Source organism: Echinops telfairi, unplaced genomic scaffold, assembly GCF_000313985.2.
Source record: "Echinops telfairi isolate 266 unplaced genomic scaffold, ASM31398v2 ScPeMD7_7458;HRSCAF=8496, whole genome shotgun sequence".
Taxonomy (NCBI): Eukaryota; Metazoa; Chordata; class Mammalia; order Afrosoricida; family Tenrecidae; genus Echinops; species Echinops telfairi.
Window position 1 is genome coordinate 2,348,596 of NW_022111358.1, and position 10,074 is coordinate 2,358,669.

The 10,074-nt window shown below is 57.6% G+C and overlaps 1 protein-coding gene across 1 annotated transcript; it reads left to right on the top strand.

Moving 5' to 3' along the window:
* The first annotated feature begins 454 nt into the window (after nucleotides 1–454).
* Nucleotides 455–4,123, top strand: CUNH17orf97 (chromosome unknown C17orf97 homolog). The gene is made up of 2 exons (XM_045299909.1): nucleotides 455–692; nucleotides 3,644–4,123. Exons 1-2 carry the CDS (start codon nucleotides 494–496, stop codon nucleotides 4,084–4,086), a joined length of 642 nt encoding a protein of 213 aa, XP_045155844.1. The 5' UTR covers nucleotides 455–493; the 3' UTR covers nucleotides 4,087–4,123.
* Nucleotides 4,124–10,074: the final 5,951 nt, after the last annotated feature.

Genomic DNA, 10,074 nt, shown 5'->3' on the forward strand with positions numbered 1-10,074 from the left:
AAGACCCTGGTGGTGCTGTCGGGGAAGTGCTGGACTGCTAACCACAAGGCCGGTGGTTCAAACCCACCAACCCCTCAACGTGAGGCAGATCATCAAAGTGAGACTGCTCAGGTAAGATTTACAGCCTGGGAAACCCTACGTAGGGTCACTGTGAGTCGGAATCCACTTGATGGCAGCGAGGAGGGGTTGTTTGCGGTTTCATTATTAAAGAAAGAAGAAATGGCGTTTGGAAAGGGGATGGAAGAAATGAGCATCCGCGGCTCCAGAATTTAGAACCTCACCTGGGCCACCCTTCCCCTGCCCAGCGCGGACGCCGCCGAACGGCCCGAACACGCATGCGCGCTCCGCGGGCGGCGCCGGCGGCGCGGCGCATGCGCGGGGGAAGGCGGTCGCCATGGGAACGCGTGGGTCCGGCCGAGGGCGCCCGGAGCGGCGGGCTCTGGGCCGGCGGGTCTCGGGCTGCCCCCGGCCGTGGTCCCGGCCCCGAGGGCGGATGGACGGCCGCGGCGGCGCGGGGGCGGCGGGCTACGAGGAGGGCGAGGACGACGAGGAGGCGCGCGAGGGCGGCGCTGCGGGCGCTACGCCGGGGTCCAGACTGCCCCCCATCGCGGGCGGCGCCTCCGAGCTGGCCAAGCGGAAGGCCAAGAAGAAAAAGAAGAGGAAGAAGACGAAAGGGTCGGGCAAGGGGGACGGTAAGAGGGGCAGCGCCAGCCTCAGACCCTCCAGCCACCAAGAGAACGCCTCCAGCCGTACCCAGCAGCGCGCCAATCCCAGCTGCCCAGCACCCCGCTCCTCCCGCCCAAAGAGGCCCAAGGAGCAGTGACCCACCCATCCGGCGCCCTCTCCCACGCAGACACGAGACCACCGAAACCTCTACCCTACCCCGCCCTCACCAATGGCCCCACGTTCTCCGGAGAGACCTCTCCCAAAGACCCTTCCATCAATCCACATGGACACTCCAATTCCTGTCCTGAGAATGCCCAATATCCACCAAGACCCTTAGCCCCACGCAGAGAAGCTCCCCACAAAGACCCCTTCTCCACACCCTCATCCCACAGAGAGGGCTCCCAGCCCCCTGCAGCGACCCTCACCATTCCCTAACCCCACCAGGGGATTCTCAACCCTAGACATCCACACCTTCCCCCCAGAAACCTCCAGTCTCCCTGCAGGGAGGCCCTCATCCCTACTCTGGTCCCAAAACGACAGCGAGGCCCACCGAGCAGGCGTGAGGCACTTCCACACAGTCACTGGCTCCTGCCACCTTCCTGTGTGACAAGCACCTGACCTGTGACCAGTCGAGGTAAAGCACACACACACACACCCCACCCCACCCCAAGGTGGCAAGTAGCAGCCTCTGGTCACACCAGTGTCTGCTCCCCAAACCAGCGCCAGACCCGAGCCCTGCTCCACAGGCTTGGCTGTGATCTCTATGGAAGAAGATTGCTGGCCTTTTTTCTGTAGTTCCATTGGGTTCAAATCACTTAAATTGCCCTTAGCAGTTGAAGAGTGAGTCAGGCTGCTCACAGAAAGATCAGCAGTTTGAACTCCCCAGCAGGAGAAAGCCGCACAGACTTACTGCCCGGGAGCCCTGTGGGCCAGTTCTACGCTGTCCTATGATGGGGTCACTCTCTAGGAGTCAGAGTCAGCTCCACGGTGCTGGGCTTAGGGACCGTTGCAGACTATTAAACTCCCTAACACCCCACCATATAATGCCACCAAATCAGGAGACACCCCTCCTGCACACACACCCGTAGTCCACACACACACTCACACGGGCCTGTTCAGACACGGTCACACACATCCATCTGTCCGTCAGCACCTGCCACAAGCCCACAGAGCCCCTCTCCCATCGGACCCCAGACACTGGAGCCCAGGAACCCAACACCCACCTTGTGGAGATCGAGCTCAGCAAGGACAAGGGATGCAGGGCTGGGAAGCTCCATGGTCACCCGTGGGGCCTGAGCTGCCAGGAAAGTGGTCCCCCCTGACCTGGCACCACAGCGTGGTTGGGCCAGGGCTCAGCCTGTGGATCGCTGGTGCTGTGGGTGTGGATCTGGCGGCACCTGGCAAGACGCAGGTGGAAGGAGGGAACGGCAGCCTTCCCTGGGTCAACCCCTTAGTTTGAGGAAGGGAAGAACGAGGAGGTTATAATGACTTCTTCAGATGGAACCAGAAATGTTTTTTAAGGCATGGGGATGGGGATGGAGATAGGGGAGGGATCTGGAGTTTAGGTTAGAACCCCAATGTGTGTCAGCTAAACCAAATTAAGGAAGTGTGTTGGCTTTTTGTTTCAGCTAGTCGCTCCAACCAGTGGTTCGAAATCAACCACCACCCAATTGGACAAAAGACGGGGATTTCTACTCCAGGAAAGAGTTACAGTCTTGGGAGCCCACAAGGGCAGTCTACCCTGTCTAGAGGGCGCTGTGAGCGGGCCCTGTCTGTGTGGCCCTGAGGATGGCTTTGGGTGTGGTCTGATTCTAGTCATTGCAGAGGCCTGTTCCCCAGACTGTCAGCAGGGGGTGCCACATCGTTTTCAGGGAGCAGAAAGGGGCCAGATGTTTCCAGACGCATTTTCCTTTTTTTTTTTTTCAGGGAGGGGAGGAGACAGCAGAAAATGGGAGGATGAGTCGATGAAAATCCCAGTCTCCAGGATTTTGTATGCATTTTAAAACATTCTGAAGTGCTGTTTGTGGTGAAAAAAAGTGTACTTCAAAAAAAACCTCTCAGTACAAGCCACAGGACGGAAGTATTTCCTGGCTTAGCGCCCTGCTGCCTTCCTCCACCACACTCAGGACGCGTTCCTGTTCTCCCTTTCTTCCATCGTAAAGTGTCTAGACTGGTGGCGGAGTCATGGGCTCCTAGGGCTGGGGAGGAGCTGGGTACGTACGGGGGTGGGGATCAAGTTGGGGGCAGGCAGAGTGGAAAGAACAGGGCCCTAGGAGTCAGGGCTGCACCCAAACCCCCCAGGAATTGCTGGCACGTATCTGAGACTCTTGGACCCTTGGTTTGCTCATCTGGGAAATAGAATTGAAAGTCTTTTATCGAGAGGAGGAGCCTTGGTGGCCTCGGGGTTACGTGTGGGGCTGCTAACCGCAAGGTCGGCAGTTCAAAGCCACCAGCTGCTCCGTGAGAGAAAGGCGGGGTTTTCTACTCTTGTAAAGAGTTGTGGTCTCGGAACTCACGAGCAGTTCTCCCCGGCCCTAGAGGGTCGCTATGAGTCGCCATTGGCTTGGTGGCAGCGACTGAGCCGTTTTCCAGACTCAAACCAAGCCCGTAGCCATTGAGTCAGTTCTGACTCACAGGGACTCTGTAGAGCAGAGCAGCCTGCTTCCCGGAGGTCTCCATGACTGTAAATGTCTACGGAAGCAGATAAGCTCATCTTTCTCCCATGGGGCAGCTGCGATGGTTTGAGTCTCGCTGGCCTTGTGGTTTGAACTGCTGATCTTGGGGATGAGCCAGGCCAGCACCTGGCCCACAGCATCGCTAGGGCTCCCTTTGCTGTATCCAGAGGACTCCCCAAATGGTGACTCCCCCCCAACCCAGAGTGGCTTAATCAAAAGCCCCCAGCTGATGGGCGCTTCCGGCAGCCTCCCTGGCAAGCTGAGCACAGGGTCACCACTCACACAGCTCTTCCACTCAGCAGATAAACAGCAGAGCCGAGGCCTGAAGAACCAGCCTCCTTCTCCATCTTCTCACGACATCTTAAGTTGGAGCAAAGACCAGGGCCTGAAGCAAGAGCGGAAACAGGACCGCCAGCAGAGCCGCTGGCCCGCCGTCGAGGGTGACCTGCCCAGCGTCGCTGAGGTGGAAGAGGCCCTTTCGGACCAGATGAATGAAAGCCTGCGCTGGGAGGGGGTCCTCACCGACCCCGAGGCGGAGAAAGAAAGGATTCGCATCTATAAACAGAACCGGAGGAAACGCTACCGCACGCTGGCCCTCAAGGGCTTCCCCACCGACCAGGACGCCCAGGAGCAGATGGGCGAGAACCCGCCCTACCGCTCCGACAGAGAGGGCAGCTCCGCTAGCAGGCCGCACCACTGCCTGGAAATGCTGCACGCCGAATTGATTCCTGCTCTGTCCGAATGAGGCACACAGGCCCCCACTCCACCTCCACCCCCCACCCCACCCCCACGCGCGCGCGCGCGTACGTCCTCCCTGACTACACAGTGATGCTGCGGAAGAACCGAGATTCCTTATGAGAGGAAAGCAGAGCTCTATGTGAAGGGAGCCAGCGCTGGGAGAGCCATGAGAGCCGCCTCTCCCTGCTCCCGGGCGCCTGTCTGCCAGGGGAAGCCACAGGCCCCGGCAACAGAAGGTCGTGGATAGTATTCTTGGGAACATTTCCTTTTTCTTAAATAAACTGGCATCTCTCTTTGTACCTGACTTCTCATCGTTCTCCCCACCACACACACCAAGAGAGAGAGAGAGAGAGAGCCTATAGAAATGATAAACTCTCAGTCTTCCACGAAGACGGCAGTGGTAGTTCAGGGGTAGAATTCTCGCCTGTCATGTCAGAGACCGGAGTTCAAATCCCCGCCAATGCACCTCTCGCAGCCACCTCTGCCGGTGGCGGTTTGAGCACTGCTATGATACCGACGGGCCATCACACAGACAGACAGATCCAGGTGAGGAACAAAGGCCTAGTGATAGACTTCTGTGTGACCCTACGTTGTGCCTGGGGTTCCCACTGACGGCAGCTAACCGCCAAGTATAAACCAGTACCACCGCTTAAAAAACCCACCTCTCACATGGGTCTACCACTCAAAACACTCTGCAAGCGAGCCGATTCCGACGACGACTCGGCACAGGTGGCCAATTCAAGCCCCCAGTCGGTCTGAGGAGGAAAGGTGTGTCGGCTCCGGTGAAATGGTCAGCTTCGGGACCCCTAGGGAGCTGCTCTACTCTGTCCTACAGGACAGACTTGATGGCTATGCATGTTTTTTAAAGGGAAGGTGAGGGGCTCAGGTCTCAGAACACCCCCGAAGGCATTGGCTGCAGGCTATTGGGGTGAAGGGATGGGCGTATAATTGCCTCATCCCCAGGTTGACACAAAGTCTAGGTCCCACAGTCTGTGGACCTAGAAGCCTAGCCTAGTTCTGGGTGAACAACCGTCCCTGAGGCACAAAGACGCAGCCCGGGAGGTGTAAGGGTTAAGCATGGTCTCTAGTCCCACGGTGCCACCTGCACACCCCCCAATGTCAGGCACGAGAGGGACAGAACCAGGTGACCAGTTGATGCCATTGCCTGGTGGCCACAGAAGTGCCAGAGCAGAACGCGCACCCCGCGGTTTCCACGGGCTGACTTTTCCGAAGTCCTTTCTGAGTGCCTCTGGGTGGCCTCAAACCCCTGACCTGCTGAGCAGCCAAGAGCAGTCACCCTTTGGATCACCGGGGACTCCCAAGAGGGACAGACAGAGGGAGGGTGGGGTGAGGCTCCTGTCTTCCAGGGGGGTATTTAAAAGCCAGGCATCACAGAGGCTGATTTGAAAGTTAGTGGAAGGGGTCCTCTGGACTCTGTCACCCGAGGGCAGACCCCGCCTTCCCTCTCCTCACCCAGTTACAGAATTTTCTCCTTTCTGCCAACGGGTCCTGATAAAACAGGCTGAAGGGACTTGGAGGGAGCCCTCCCCTCCCCTGGAGACTGCTTCGCAGTGGGCCAGGCAGGGATCCTGACGCAGACAGAGAAGACCCACCCTGTGCTGTGGTGGCCTGTCCTCTGGGCTGTCCAGGCAGAGGGAACACGGGCTTTGGGTGTGGCTCGGTGGGAGGAGGTCCCAGGACCTGCCTAACGTCCCAGGGGCAGATGGAGCTGGCTGCCCAAGGACCAGCGGGGCTGGCATCTCACCTGCCCTCTGAATCCAACGGAGTGACTACGAGCTGGGAGGGGAGGGGGAAGAACGCGTGTGGGAGGTTCTGCAGGCACGCCCCGCTGAGTGCCCTGGTCACTTAGCAGGGTCTCTCGGGGTGGGGGTGGCAAGTGAGGTGCCCGGGTGGCCCTCCTGCCGTGTGACGTGGTCCTCGTTAACCAGTGCTGCTGAAACAGGGACATCACAATTGGGCAGCTCTAAAGCAGTCGAAGGGGCTGGACTTCAGGAGAGGACACTCTCTGTGGTAGCTCCGGGGTGGGGGGCAGGGATATCTTCGTCTCAACTTCCCGAGCATTCTTGTTGGTGCCCCCTGGTTCACTTGGCATTCCTCTTGATTCCGTGCTTGGTCCTGTGCCTAATCTGCTTTCTTATCTCAGAATTGATTCGTCTTCAAGCACACCCTCCGCTGGAATGACCATCGGCCCGTTCCCAGCGGGGCTGTTCCATCCACAGCAGGGTCAGGAGTCTAACACCTATTTTGAGAGGACCCAATTCAGTCCATTAAGGATGCTATTCTGGGAAAGCGGCTCAAGATTTCTCAGCTTTGACCGCCTCTCGCCCACCTCCTGGGCGCTGCTGTCCTTAGGTGAAGCGTTCCCCCCAGGAGAAATATGCCCATTACCCTCCGCAGGAGGAGGGACGCATTTTCAGGAAGCCTGACCAAGGGTCAGGGGTGTGGCTCACATAATACAAATCAATCTCAGCTCGTCTGGATGGACAGCCTGCTAATCTCCGGAGCAACTGACCCTTGGCCAGCACCCTGGAACCCATCCACGAATGCTATGCTAAACCGTATTCCAAGGCTAGGGCCCCGTGGGTCGTTTTGGAGTGGCATGGGCCAGCCAATTGGCATTGCTCAGTACTAATCCTTGGGTTGATGATTTGAATCCGGTCTTGGTGGCACCCAGGGAGGGGGAGGAGTCACCCTTTAAGGCTCGTCACATAGCCAGACGTGCTGTGAGAGACTTTCAACCCAAGTAGGCATGGGGATTCTGGTCACCAAGGTGCTTCACGCTACACCAGTTAGGGGTTCAAACCCTGGACGCCTAGCGTGGGCCTCATTCCCATCCACGGGGGTCACTGCAGGAAGACACAGCCCAGGCTGGTGTGGTAGATGACCCCCAAGATCCCTGCGTCTGGGGACTCACGCCCTTGTGTGACCCACCCCCATCCCCACCCCACCCTCAACCCCACCCCACCCCCTGGCATGAAGGTTCCTTCTGACGTGAGGGCTGACTTCTGCTAAAGAGCATGGCTCAGGCGATGATGTCCCTTCCTAGACTTGGTTACAGAAAGAGCCTGTGGCCGCCATTTGGCCACACTGTCCCTTCCCTGGGCTCTGGGAGCGCCACTCCGAGGGAAGCAAGCTGCCAGGCTGTGGGCAGCCTGAGGAGAGGCCCCTGTCGCAGGAACCTAAGTCCCCAGGCAGCAGCCTGGGGGGACCTGAGGCCTCAGAGTGAGCTTGGAAGCAGGTCCGCCTCCACTGGCGCCTTCAGGTGTCTTCCGCCTTGGGCGAGACCCTGAGTCAGAGGCCCCCGGCTAACCTGCACCCAGGTGCCTGCCCACGGTCACTGGGAGATGACGAGGCTAATTTAAGCCCCTCTCTTTGGGCATAACTTGTGACTCAGCCGTCAATAACTGGTGCACACATAGCTGGCTGCCTCCCAGCCTTGTTGTCCGGGCACCACGCGCACCCGGCACTGAGCTCCCTTGCCGAGGCAGCCACTGGGGCGTGAAGAGCAGGAGATGACTGCATGGCTTGCTGGTCTTCAATCACAGCGGCACAGCGCGCCGTGTCCCTGTGTCTCCAGAACGGGAGAGAGCATAGGGCAGACTCGCTCTTATTGTTGCCAGGTGCCATGCAGTCGGCTTCAGCTCATGGTGATGGGCGCTCTGTGAGAGTGCACAGCTGCCCCTGCGGCTCCATGACGCTCATCTTAATGGAAGCAGAGCCCAGTCTCGGGCCTGCAGAGACGGAGCGAGGCTCCACCACCCATCGACCTGCCAGCAAGCGGGTTCTCACTCCTGCAGTTGTGGCACGAGGGATCCTCCCAGGTTTGCTTCCAGGGTGATAGAAGGGAGTCCATTTCCCCCGGCTCAGACACCCTCTCCTGGGGCACAAACCACGGGCCCAGCAGTCTTTCTTTCTGCTGGGCACTGGGTCGAGAACCACTACCACCCCACCACCCCAACAGAAACCTTGTGTTTTCCGGTGTCACCGGGCCCTCTTTGCATCGCCCTGTGGGAACCAGCCCCCACCCCCACCCCCACCCCGTCTTGATTCTCTGGCTACAGTGATGACACCGGTTAATAAGCCAGCCTCTGTCTTTGCCCCCAAGAACCTCATGTCTTAAGTCACCGTGAAACGGCAAACTCACTTGTTAGCTTGCAGATAGTGAAAAAAATCTACGGCCAACTCACAGTTCTCGGCCTTGGCCAGTAGAACAGGTAGGCTGGCCCATAGACCTTTAGTTTATCTACACTTAACGTGTTCGCGCAATGGGGGTGCTGGGAGCAGCCTGCCACAAATAAGCCAATTCACAAAACGGGCAGAAGGGAGGTGGAGCGTTTGTATTGAATACTAACCAATGCCCAAGGAAAGAGCTCTGGTGGGTTACATGCTGGCCTGCTAACCACAAGGTCAACAGTTCGAACCCACCCGCTGTTCTGCGGGAGAAGCAGGAGGCCTTCTGCTCCCGTAAAGATTTACAGCCCTGGAAACCCACAGGGAGGTCTCTGTCCTCCCAGGTCAATGGGATCAGAACTGACAGGGTGACCGTGAGCTTGACTGGCTTGAGCACCCAGAGAGGACCGAAAGGTTCTTGTCCAGCCACGTCTGCCTCTCCGAGCAACAGGTCAAGGGTGATTTGTGGGCAAGGCTGGAGGGAGGGGCTCTTCGGGAGCAATCTGGCCCGAGATTGCCTATCTGGCTCTCAGAATGTTCTGTTTGTTTGGAGGGGTGAGTCGGCATTCCAGTGGAGGTATTGGTGGTGAGCTCTGTTAATTTCTAACTTCTGGGAGGAAACGGGGAGCCCTGCTGGCATAGTAGGTAAAGCCCAAGGCCGGCATTTTGAACCCACCAGCCACTTCTCAGGGAACAGATGAGGCTTTCTGCTCCCCCAAAAGATTTACCATCTCAGTACCTGCCCTAACGCCGTAGGAGACATAACCCGAGCAGACATGTGCATGCCCGCGCTCGCTTGTCACAGCACCGTCCCATGAACGAGAAATTGGAAACGGCTCAAATGCCCATCAGTGGAAGAACAGACAAAGAAGCCTTGGTCCGGACACACAATGGAACACTGTGCATCGCTAAAAAGCAACGCTGAAACCATGAAAGACCTCATGGCACGGACAGACCTGGGGCTCATTATGCTGAGGGAAGTTCGTCAACCACAAAGGACAATACACGAGACCAGGACAATCAAAAGAAAAACCAAGACAGAGACATACCAAGTGGATAGACTTGGGAGTCCAGGGAGCGACAGCCGAGGGTCAGGGTGGGGAGGTTGATAGGTGTTGAGTTAGGTGGAAGGCGGTGGGGGGTTATGGGGGAGGTCCTTCGGAGGGAGGAGAGAAATCCGAGAGCGCAGGTGGGGTAGAATAGGGGAGTCGGGACGGATGATGGTTTGAGCTGCTGAAGGCCGAGTGGATGGTCTGAAATATAAACTCTTCCATGACCGAATTACTGAACAATTATAAAAAACCATTTAGAATCGTTTTTGAAAAAGATTTACAGCCCCGAAACCCACAGGAGTGGTTCTCCGCTGTCCCAAGGCCTTTCAGAGTCTCAAATGGCAGAGACCCCCCGGGGTCATGTCATCCTGCTCGGTCCCTCGAGGGACCCTGTGCGTTGCACAAGGTCTCCAGGGGGCAGGCTTGCCCAGGATGATGGGTTTGGAAGAACGGCAGGAAGGAACCGAAAAAGGACCATGGACTTGACGCTGCCGCCCCAGGGAGCATCAGACCAGCTGGCCAGAGAGCTGTGGGAGCCGGTGTGTCCACGTGCAAGTGTGGCTTTTCACAGCACATAAGAAATGCAACGGCAAGACAGAAAAATTGGAAAATACACTTAAGCAACAGCAACAACAACAAATTTTTTTCTGCACTAGTGTTGCCCCACCATTGAGAGGGAGCTACCCTTATCAACTGAGTGCCACCCTCCCCGTCTTCTCCTCAGGTAGCTACAAAATATTGTAAAAAGGGGG